Source organism: Oryzias latipes, chromosome 14 (assembly GCF_002234675.1).
Source record: "Oryzias latipes chromosome 14, ASM223467v1".
Classification (NCBI taxonomy): Eukaryota; Metazoa; Chordata; class Actinopteri; order Beloniformes; family Adrianichthyidae; genus Oryzias; species Oryzias latipes.
In genome coordinates, this window is record NC_019872.2 from 24,945,942 (window position 1) to 24,956,917 (window position 10,976).

The window sequence follows — 10,976 nt, forward strand, 5'->3', positions numbered from 1 at the left end:
TTAAATACACTAAGGGTAATTATTGGAACTGAAAACAGCTGAGATGATCACGATCATGAACCTACTGTGATTGACAGGGACAACTCAAAACAAATCCTTACCAAAAACATCACTGAGCCCCCACACTAGAGTTCATAGTCCTCACAGTTGTGTGTGTTTTAGAAAATAGTGACAATTTTGTTCATAAATATGTTCACAATTTCCCTACAAACAGCACCTTTTTGTAGTTGTGGGAAATGTCATGGTCAGGGACTGAAGGTGTAGGATAAGCAGGAGACCAGGCATGGGGACAATAAGTTAAACATTCAATAAATAAACTTAAATGTGACCAAATCCATGGAAAAAACAAAAGGATGACATGAAAACCTGGAAACCACACTAGTCTGAGGACAATTTAAACAGTCTGATTATTAACATGAACCTGAAGTCACTGACAACTCAAAACATCCCACACAAAAAAAAATAGCCCAATCCTCAGTCACACCAAGGAAAACTATTGTTTCTTTAAATTTACCCTTGAATCTATCTTTAACGTGTGCCTTTTTGACTTGAAGGCAAAAATATTTCAGCACAAATGTGCAGAGGTTGGCCTCCCTGGACCGCATGTCAAACGGAACCCCATAAGCATGTGGTGACTTTTGTCTGACATCATTAGTGTTGACATTATTTAATGAAGAAGGATTCGTTAAGACACATAATGACGGCTTAAGTGTTTAGAGACAATTGGGATGGTCTTGTCTAATTAAATAATTAACAGTTTTCCAAATTTCCATTATACATGCTTCTAATTATTGACTATAAGCCTAAAGTAGTGGTAATAAATCTTTAAAGGCTTAGTATTTGACTGGCCACACCCTCATGAATATCAGTATTTTAAAGATATGTGCTTAAATGCTAAATTTGCCATATTTGGCACTGATTTGTCTTTAGGCAGAGTGTGTTATCAAAGTGGTCCAGTGGGATTTGCATTGACTGAATCTCAGGACAGAGAGAGAAAAAAAAGACAGGAGCTCCCCTGCCAGCTGAGTGGAAGGGACTTTTAATGCAGCTGCAGCTCTTCATTCAGATGCTGAGTGGAGGAGCAGATGACCAGAGGACGGACACTTTTTCCAGACGCAGCCCTTTTCCAAAGCGATTTCTTTTCAAGCTAACGTTGATGCCCGGTGGGGGATTTTCCTGCCATCTCATTTTGGAGGGAAGTCTTGGGTGCGGAGAGAGCGGATTGCGGCAAGCAGTGCATCCCGAATGATCGGATCTCAGCAGCAGCAGCAGCTCATTGTATGAAATGCGTCAACCCGATCCACTTTACACACATCAGCTCTCCATTCACGGACTGGTCCCCTCGCACATTGCTTCATCAGGTAAGATGAAGATCATCTTCTGTTTTCTGACTTGCTTGAGGTGCAACGCGCGCAGACGTTTTCTCTGCGTAAAGATGACTTTCTTGTCCAAAGACGCCGATGCCCTGGGAAGGATTTGTTGGCAGATTGTTGTAGGCCCACTCATGACAAAAGATGATGTATTGTTCTCACTTTTGTCTGGTCTTTTTCAACGTCGTATCAATGGGTTTGGGCTTTTGCAGGTTTTATTGTGACTGAAATTGTGCGTAAAACCCCTTTCCCTTGGTTTAATTCAAGGTGGTGAATTATGTGGGGTTTTTTTTCTTTTTCTTTTTTTTTTGAATGAGCGGGTCTCATGTGTCTTCTCTTCGGTGCAGGTAACCACATGCGCGGGCCGGTGTCACCGCGCTGAGCCCGCAGACAGCGAAGGGTACCGGGTTCAGAGAGACAAGACTGGTCGGGTAAAAGGCGGACCGGATGACGGCGAGAACCGTGGAGGCCTCGGGGATGTCGGTGCACCGCTGTCACGGAGGGTTCCAAGCCAGTAACGGCACCTGCGCAGAGCAGCTCAGCCTTTTTCCGCCGTTCTCCTCCACGCTGGCGCTTCTTGTGCTGGTGGCCGTGCTCGTCGGGATCATCCTCGTTTCCTTGGCAACGTTCCACTTCCACAAGAGGAAGCTTCAGAATAGGAAGATCCAGCGCGCGCAGGAGGAATACGAGCGCGACAGTCGCAGCCCCACGCGCGTCGGGGCGAGAGGGGAGCCCGCCAGGCCGTGCGTCATCGTCCGGCCGGTGAGACGTGAGGAGAAGCTCCTCGTGTGCCAGAACACAGAGAGCGCAGACAGCGCAGCCGTCCACGCTGAGGACAGGCGGGCGCCTCTTGACTGTTAACTTCAGGGAATGAGACTGTGGAATAAACAGGAAAAGCAATAAGGCACAAAGATCCCCCCCACACACACCCATTGCCCCTGCTTGTAGATTAGACGAAAAAAACGCAGAACACGACGCAGACTAGATGAAACACTAGAAGTGCACACGGTGTGGTCACACAAACACCTTCCTTATAGTATTTAGCCAGTAATTCCTTATGGGATTGTGTAAAATATTTGCCTGCTTTGACTTTTGGACCTCTCCTTCTTTAAACCTCAAAGATGTTTAAACTTTAAACCCATCTTGGGATGTGACACATAGTTGCGTTGAATTATTAAGAGCTGGTGGCACAACTCCAACCTAAATGGCTCTCTGATCTTCCTTGGCATGTCTTCTGACACACTACCAGTATATAGTTAGACTATAATGGGTGTTGTGGTGCTGTTAGGCAGTGCAAAACTGCACATATGCTATAGAAATGGCTTCTTTGTTTGCATAGTATTTTTTCTTCAATTATAAGTGACTTAGCATTTTTGCATACAGTACTGTCCTCCAATGTCTGCCAGACATCTGTAGGTAGAGCTCTAGATGGGATGCAAGACCTTTTGCTGTAGTTATATGCACACAGACCTTTTTTCCTTAAAGTGTCAGATGAGTAAGTTTTAGTGCTTATACAGTATTTACATTTGGAGTATTTATATCGTATTCTCTGCTATATAATAAACTGAGAATTCTTCCAGAGGCTTTCGGTTGAAGCCAGTTTTGATCCTTCATATTGTACAGTGAGCCTGATAGACATAATGTGTCATTTATTACATGAGTTTATTGTAAATTTATGCCAATATGCGAGCTGGAATGTTTTGCAGTAACGTCATCTTTCTGGAGTTCATATAATCTGCCTTATCAAAGGAAAACTATGTGATATTGAAAGTTTATAAATAAATGCATAGTAACTGACTGGTTTGGTAACTGTTTGTGTCAGTATGCTTGCAGATTTCAAGTGAATGATTGGAATTTATGCAATGGTGTTGGGTATGATGACAATGCCTTTTAAAAAGGGGTTTTAATGATTAATCAACTTAATCGTCCATCCATCCATCCATCCATCTTTTAAATCCATTTTTGCCCCTCTCTGGGTCACGGGGCTGCCGGAGCCTATCCCGGCCACTCATGGGCGAAGGCGGGAGACACCCTGGACAGGTCACCAGTCTGTCACAGGGCCACAAGCACACCCATGCACACGCACATTCACACCTACGGACAATTTTGAGTAACCAATTAACCTATGAAGCAAGTTTTGGGACAGTGGGAGGAAGCCGGAGTGACTGAATCGATATACGATCAAACCAGATCAATCTGTCTTAGGCAAGTTGTGAACTTTCGCTAAAGATGTCTTGGATTGATTTTAGGTCAAAATCAACTAAAACCAACTTTGAGTCATTTCATTGTTTAAATGTATCGCACTCCTGATGCTAAAGGTTTGATCAGAATAATTTCCAAGTAGAAATACATTCCCAAGGATATTTGTAGGAGTTATGCACAAGGATGTTTGAATCATGCATTTGCTGAAGACCAAGTGTTCGGAATACAAAATCCTGCCCACTGCATGAAGAGCAGAGTCACTCATGCAGGCCCCACCGGTTCTTATGATTCACCGACATGAAGGTTAGACTCCTAAATTCAACATCCAGCTGTAATGAAGCCACGTCGTGTCCCATTGAGGGGTCAGAGGAAACGACTCTGCATCTGTCAGGGTATTGGACGAGTGCCAGAACACCTTGTTCCTAATTGTCCCCAGCGCTGAAAAAAGAGAAAGAAAGAAAACAAGCCTGAGAATATGAAGCAATTGCTGGCGAAACTCCAGCCCTGGAAGAAGCTCTGACATGCTGCCCATCTATTTTATCTCGTTGGCATAAGTGCAACAGAATGGAGCCATATTTCCTTGCAGGGAAACTGGAGGAAAGTCAATGAAAGATGACTAACACATTCTACATTTAAACGTATTTTCCTCCGAAGTGGTTTAAAGATTAGTCCAACGGAAAAGAAACGAATAAATTATACATAACAAAGAAACGTGAGTGATTAAATTCTTCAAGTAATTTCAGATCAAGCCCTCTACACAGTAAATCACACAAGGATCAGTAGGTTTTGTTTCATTTCTGGTTTTTTATGGTGAAAACCATGTTTCTCTGCAGCAGATTTGATGAAAAATTGAAAAGCAATTAGCCCTGAGAGGCAAAGAAAGAACCTGCAGGGGGATTTTACAGCTCTGGTTGAGAGGTGAGTGACTAGAACAGATGTTCAGCTTCTCCCAGTTGCCAGAGATGGACAGATGTGGCACACCATCAACCAATAGAGAAATAGTTGAGAGATTAGAAACAGCTGAGCGTCAGCTTGCAGAAAATGATGAGGGTCAAATGTCAGTAGCTTGGAATAGATGAACGTTAGAGGCTGCAGGGATGAAGGTCGGCTTCAAGGAATCTGCGGTTGTCATGAATCAGTTGCTGTAAGTCAATACAGGTAAGTGGCTACCAATAGATAGAGGTCAATGTTTGAGAATAGATGGAGGCCAAACTCTAAGGTTGAAGGGAGTTCATTGGTTAGTTATTAACAGCATCAATAGTTGAGAGTAAACAGGAACTTGGGGTGTGGCTATATGTGCCAAGGTTCAGGTGTTGTTGGTTGGAAACTAAACTAGTGGTTAAAGAAGGACGCCAAAATAAAAACCCCATTTAGGAGAGACGTGAAAAAAGACCTGACTTTAGAACTAGGAAGATGTAAAGTTAGGGGTAGTTGGTCAGAAATAGAAGCCACAAAGAAGAAAGGAAGTTTCTGAGGATGTTCTGGGAATAGCCTAGTTACTGTCTTTAGCCTCGTTTAGAATTAATGAGGCCGTTTTGCAGGGTGTAAATGCCCTGGGGGTCTGCTAAAGAGCACTGCAGATATATGAGCTTCATCACAGGCACTGGTTAACCTCTGTGGCTGTTTACAGTAGTTCAATATATTGTATTTAACTTGGTTTCATGTCTACATTTAGAGCTGTGTTTGCACTTTTAAAATGAACCGGACCAGGGATACGAACTGGTTTAAAAATCTGAATGGGAGTTTTAAAAAAAAAAGACTCCAAAAATCCCCTTACGTCAGGTTCCCGTCACAGTTCTTTGTTTGAAAAGCTTTGTTATTAGAGAACTTTGACATTTCTACTCCCACATATAAATGCTCAAGCAAAGGGGCTGAGATAGACTGATCTTCACTCTTATTTTCATTCCATTCCTTTTCATTTGAAGGCCAGCAGTTTTGATCTTATCAAGATACCACAAAATAGTGTAACCTGCTCAAATATGATATTCACTTCCTATACAGCAGTTCTACAAGCAAAGTAACCTTATGAAGCCGGCTTTCTGCACCTGTATAGTAATTAGAGTGATCTATTGTGAATAGATAAACTTATTCCCATTATGGAATCTTATCAGCTTAGGTTGACAGAGGAAAACCATGTTCTGCATGCAGATTTGGGTCTTCTGCAAGCTGCTACTGAACTCCTGTAAGGCCTGCTGGGTAAACCACAGAGTGCGATGTTTAATCTCCATTCATCATTAAGCTAACACTCTGCCGGAATTTTTACCAAACGGCTTGCTGAGGAGGATACAAATCTCAAGGGGGAAACATTAACAGGAGCTAGTGGGAAAAAAATCTGTGATGATAAACACCTCACCGCATCTGAGATTGGAAAAATTCCCCATATGTGCAGGACAGTATGAGTCCAGGAAGATAAAAACCTTTCTCAAGGTGAAGGCATGAATCATTCCAGCATTCATTGCATCTTTTCATATTGATAAGGCTTTGGCCCCCGGCTCGCAGTGATTATTCCTCTGAGCTGCATTAGCTGATTGGTTCTGCGCTCCGCATCTCGACTCAAAGCAATGAATACTGTCAGTTCACTGTCAGGAAGAAAGGACACGGCTGCTCCCATTCTCACCCCTGCTGTCGGGGTTCAAGAAGAAGGATTTGTCACCAAGAGAGTCACTTCATACGCTTCATTACTGCAGGTTCACACTGCAAAAGCAAACGGTACAGTATAACTCAGGACGTAACCACCTCCAGTATGGAGGCCAAGGAGGAAAAACGAATAAGTGTCAAAGCTTGGGGGTTGCTTTAACCCTTGTGCTATCTTAGATGACCCCACCCTTTCATTGACATGTTCTCCCTACCATGACAAAGGTAGATAAAGGTGAAAAGATTTCATGTAATCCATGGACACCAGTGAAAATCACAAATAATTGAAGAAAAAAGATTCAGCGCACTGCCTAGTGGGTCTAGATGACCCAGCTCACAACGGTAAAGTGCCTAGGATAGCACAAGGGTCACGGATAACAGTCAGGTCTGAGCCAAAACATTTTCAGATCAAAGTTGGTTTAGAAAGTGACTCTTTCACTTCACCGGTGGAAAGGCACAGAAGGAATGTTTTACATAGAAGCAGTAAAAAAGTGTCAAAGTAAAATCAAGTGTACTACAGTCAGAAAAGAGATTAGAAATGCAAATGAACGTGCTTGGGATGAACTTGGAGCACTGTCTTTAGACTAGACACCAGTGGCGATTTCTTTAAGACTGCAAGGGAAGCTCGGCTTCCCTTATAATGTCACAAAATTAATGGTAAAATATGTACTATTGTATTAACATTTTATTGACTAAAATTTTGTTAGAAAACGTTCATCTCAAAGACGAGTTCGTTCAGAATCAGTTACATATAGCAGGTCGGCTGACTCGATTTCCTTCTCGTACATTCCCGCAGCGTCACAGTGCATTTCCCTATTGAAGCCCAGCGTCCATTGACTTCAATGGGGCTGCTTTGAACCTTTTTTTTCAGCGCTTCAAAACTAGAATGTCATTGGATAAATTATGCGATTATGTCCCGCCCACGGACGCTCATCGTCTCTGGGGGTGAATGGGGAGTGGGATGGCCCGGACTTCGAGCTTCTGTGTGATGATTGGAGGGTCTGTCGAAAGACTGCATCTCCTTTTGACTGACAGCAATTCTGTACTATAAGGAATCACTGAAGCTATTCGCGCTCAGTCCCATCGCGCATTTCTCAAGTTCAGTCGAAATAAAAACTGCTGCAACCTATTTTTTTGACATTTGCTTGGGTAAATTGCTTGATTTTCATCATACATTTCACACAATTATACACCACATTCCTTGTTTCAGTTTTACAAAGTTTAATTATTTTTTTTTAGATCGTTCATTCATTCATTCCTTCTTTCATTCATGAGCTTCCCCTCTCTGACAGACCAGTAGCCGCCACTGGTAGACACTGACGGTGATTGGAAACCATTACAAAGCATTGCTCCGGGTGGAGAACCGTCCAGAATGCGCCAGAGCTTCACTTAAAGACCCACTTCGATCTATTTGATCTATTTTCAAAGTGTTCCCAGTTTAAATACGATTATGCCATTTTTAGCCAAACTCTAAGAACCAGTGTGATTTTGTAGGACATAGTTTCTGCAGAGTGGCACTAGTTTGCCACCGTTTTCCCTCCCTGTTGTTGAGAGCTGTCTGTTTACATGCTCAGCCGCTAGATTACAGCCCCTCACAACCCCAACCTAACATTACACATAGCAGCGTTGAAACTATCCAGCCATACAGGTTTGAGCCATGGCAGAAAAAGCAAAGATGTACAGGATCTAGTCGTCTACAAGTGGATGGATCAGAATGGAGCAGAGCAGGGAGACTTTGACCTGTCGATATCACAGCCACAAGCTTTTTCAAACTGCATTTTTTTCATCTGCTCCTGATTCACAACAATTTAAATAAAGAAATACGCCGAAATGCAATTTTAAGCTTCATTTTCCTACTATATAACCTCCGTCCTCAGAAATAATACCACAAGGTTATGTTAAAAACACCATTTTCATCTGAGTGGGTTTCAAAATAAATTCTTTTAAAATGGTGAGACATCATAATTATTGGGCCAGATTTGTTCTCCTGTCTTGTCATAAATTGACTGCTTTTCTTGTAAAGCGATGTGTTGTCTGGTGCTGAAGAAGCAGTGATTTATTTTCAACGCTTTTACCGTCAAGCCAAATGCTGGAGACAGGAGATAAACAAAGGTTTAATAACCCCCACCCCCAAGATGGGCCGAAAAACTCAAATCACAGTCCCTCTGTCTATGTGGTAAAGTCATGATTGATTCAGAGGTTTTCCTGTATAGTTCAGCTCCTGAGAGCTTGAGACACACAGCTCTGGGATTATGGAAACAAACAACAAAACACAAGGTTTATTCAACATAGTCAGACTTGAGCCGATTCCCTCCACTGACAGTTACTGCGGTTCAGAGGGAGTTGAAGATGAGATCACTGATGGATGGGGCGGCTGCCTGCTAACACTCCTGTAGATTTATGGCTGCAAGGCTTCATGTCCCGTACAGTAATCCATTTAGGGGACTCTGGATCATTTTTCTGACAGTGGAATTAAGGTTCTGTGCGATTGCTTACCTTTGTTTATGACACAAAGGTTTGCAACTTCCACTCCCGTGCAAAGAGCAGTGACATTATTTCTAATAAAAATAAAAGCCTTTGTGGAACAAAGAGGTGACTTTCCATTCTGGACCAATGATTTCCATTTTATTTAAAGAAGCCCATAGATTATTGTTTGTAAAACATAAAAATACAACATAATTTCAGGAATTTTTTAAAATTTCTTTCGCATTTATGATACTATTGCACATTTCACTTTATTCAAAGTCAATTTAAGATCTGCTTTGTAATCTGAAGCAAACAGGAAATTGTGATTAAGGATTAGGAGGTTCGGCAATTAGAGCAATTATTGCTAATTAGATGACAAAGACGAGAGGCCATATTTTATTGTGCAGCATGCAGAACTTATGGCAGGTGCACACTGTTCCTCCTCAGACAGGCCTTTTAACCTGGCTCTGCTGTGCACACTTTAAAAAGGCATAAACATGTTTCAGGAGTCTCACATTTTTATTTTCAGTATTTTGCATTCAAATCTGTCCTAAATTTGTGCCATGCAGTAAACAAAAAATTTACAGAAATGCAATTTTTATGTAAACTATGAATAAAATGAAACAGGAAGGAGTCACAATACAAACAAACAAACTTGAGGATAGAAGAAGAGGCTTTGTATTGGCTTCCTTCCCTCATGAGCTATAAAATGAAGCATCTAAAAGCAGTTGTTCACTGCCAGGATTTTAAATACCTCACAAAAATCAATTAACACAAAGGGAAGCTCATATTTTTTAGGGGACAGCTTTCTCTTTCTTAAGGTGTGGAGTTCTGGCTCTGCAGTACAAATTTGTTAATGTATTTTGCTTAAAAATTAGTTTTAAACAAGCTAACCCATCATTTTTCTTTAAAAATGTTGCTAGTTCTGCTTCAAATAACCTCTATAATTAACTTTAGAACCAAACTGAACTGTTGGCAAAACGTAACTACTAGTTTTAGAGCTGGATTTGCCAGCCAAATAGTTTAAAAAACGTAAATATAGGTCTAAAACTACATCTCTAAATGTAAACGCCTTTAAAATAAGCATCAGTGTTGCTCTGGGCCATGTGTAAATGGCCAAACGCTTACTTAATTTGTTTTTTTTGTGTCAACGTATAGCTGTGTTCACAGCATCGCTTTTGTGCTCCCGAGAGGAAAGAAGAAAAAGAGGTGAAAAGTTCTGGTTACAGTCTAGATGAATAACTTTGCATAAATTTGCAATTTTCTTCCATTTCACAACAAGATAATGTAAGCTAAGATAGTGTTTTTTTCCTCAGAATTTATAGCATGCAAGATGATTTTTTAGATTTCACAGCTGTGGATTTTGCTAAATAAAATCTTTTTTTTTTTGTGTGTCAGTGATGTCATATGAAATGTAACTAATTAGAAGACAAACAGGTTTGGATGCACTGGAATGCTCTCACTAGATAAAACAACAAGAAATATGATTTTTTTTCCTGAAAAATATTGACTTTGAAAAAATATTTAATGTCAAATTAAAGCTGGGAAGATTTTTTTTATTTCAGAGGTTTGAGCAAATATTTAGGCTTATTCGTTTACAATTAATTTCACAATTTTTTTTTATAATAAAATAGAATATTTGAAAAGACAAAGAAGTTCAAATCAACTGGGATGCATGCCATTTTCCAGACAGATTGTGTTCCAACACCTAAATCTCCTTCAATGACTGAACTCATTTGTGGAGTAGAAAGGTTTTTGTGTGTCTGTGTGTGGGATGAAAATATGGAATGATCTTGGAAACAAACACAAGGACAGTCCAAACGTTGCCATATTAAAAAAGAAAACAGTTTGGTCACTATACAGTGGGGATGGATGAGTCTGGCTGGTACATAGGAGTTTAGGGAATGGTGATTATGTGAACACAGTAGTGGGGATAAGCATAAAAAACTGTTATTTTAGTGTTCCTTTGTTCATGGAGAGTGTGTTGTGGTGATATTTTTGAAGAGTTTAAGTGTATGAAAAGCATAGGGGATGGATGGTTTTGTGCCTACTCCTTTTTCAAATGCCTAAACTACTTTGTTAAAAAAAGATTTTTAAAATTCTTTTTTGCCATTGTTGTTTGAGTTCTGTTATTAAAGACCCACTCCAATCCTTTTTTGATTTATTTTCAAAGTGTTCCCACTGGTTTTTTAATTATGATTATACTGTTTTTTTTTAGCAAAAAATCAACAAAATTGTGTCATTTTCTAGGCCATAGTTTCTGTAGAGCAGCAGCAATTCATTAGAAACGAAGACGTAAATGGA

The 10,976-nt window shown here is 40.7% G+C and overlaps 1 protein-coding gene across 1 annotated transcript; it reads left to right on the forward strand.

Moving 5' to 3' along the window:
* Window positions 1-964: 964 nt before the first annotated feature.
* Window positions 965-3,167, forward strand: c14h11orf87 (chromosome 14 C11orf87 homolog). Its single transcript, XM_004076778.4, has 2 exons — window positions 965-1,361; window positions 1,718-3,167. Exon 2 carries the CDS (start codon window positions 1,818-1,820, stop codon window positions 2,229-2,231), a length of 414 nt encoding a protein of 137 aa, XP_004076826.1. The 5' UTR covers window positions 965-1,361; window positions 1,718-1,817; the 3' UTR covers window positions 2,232-3,167.
* Window positions 3,168-10,976: the final 7,809 nt, after the last annotated feature.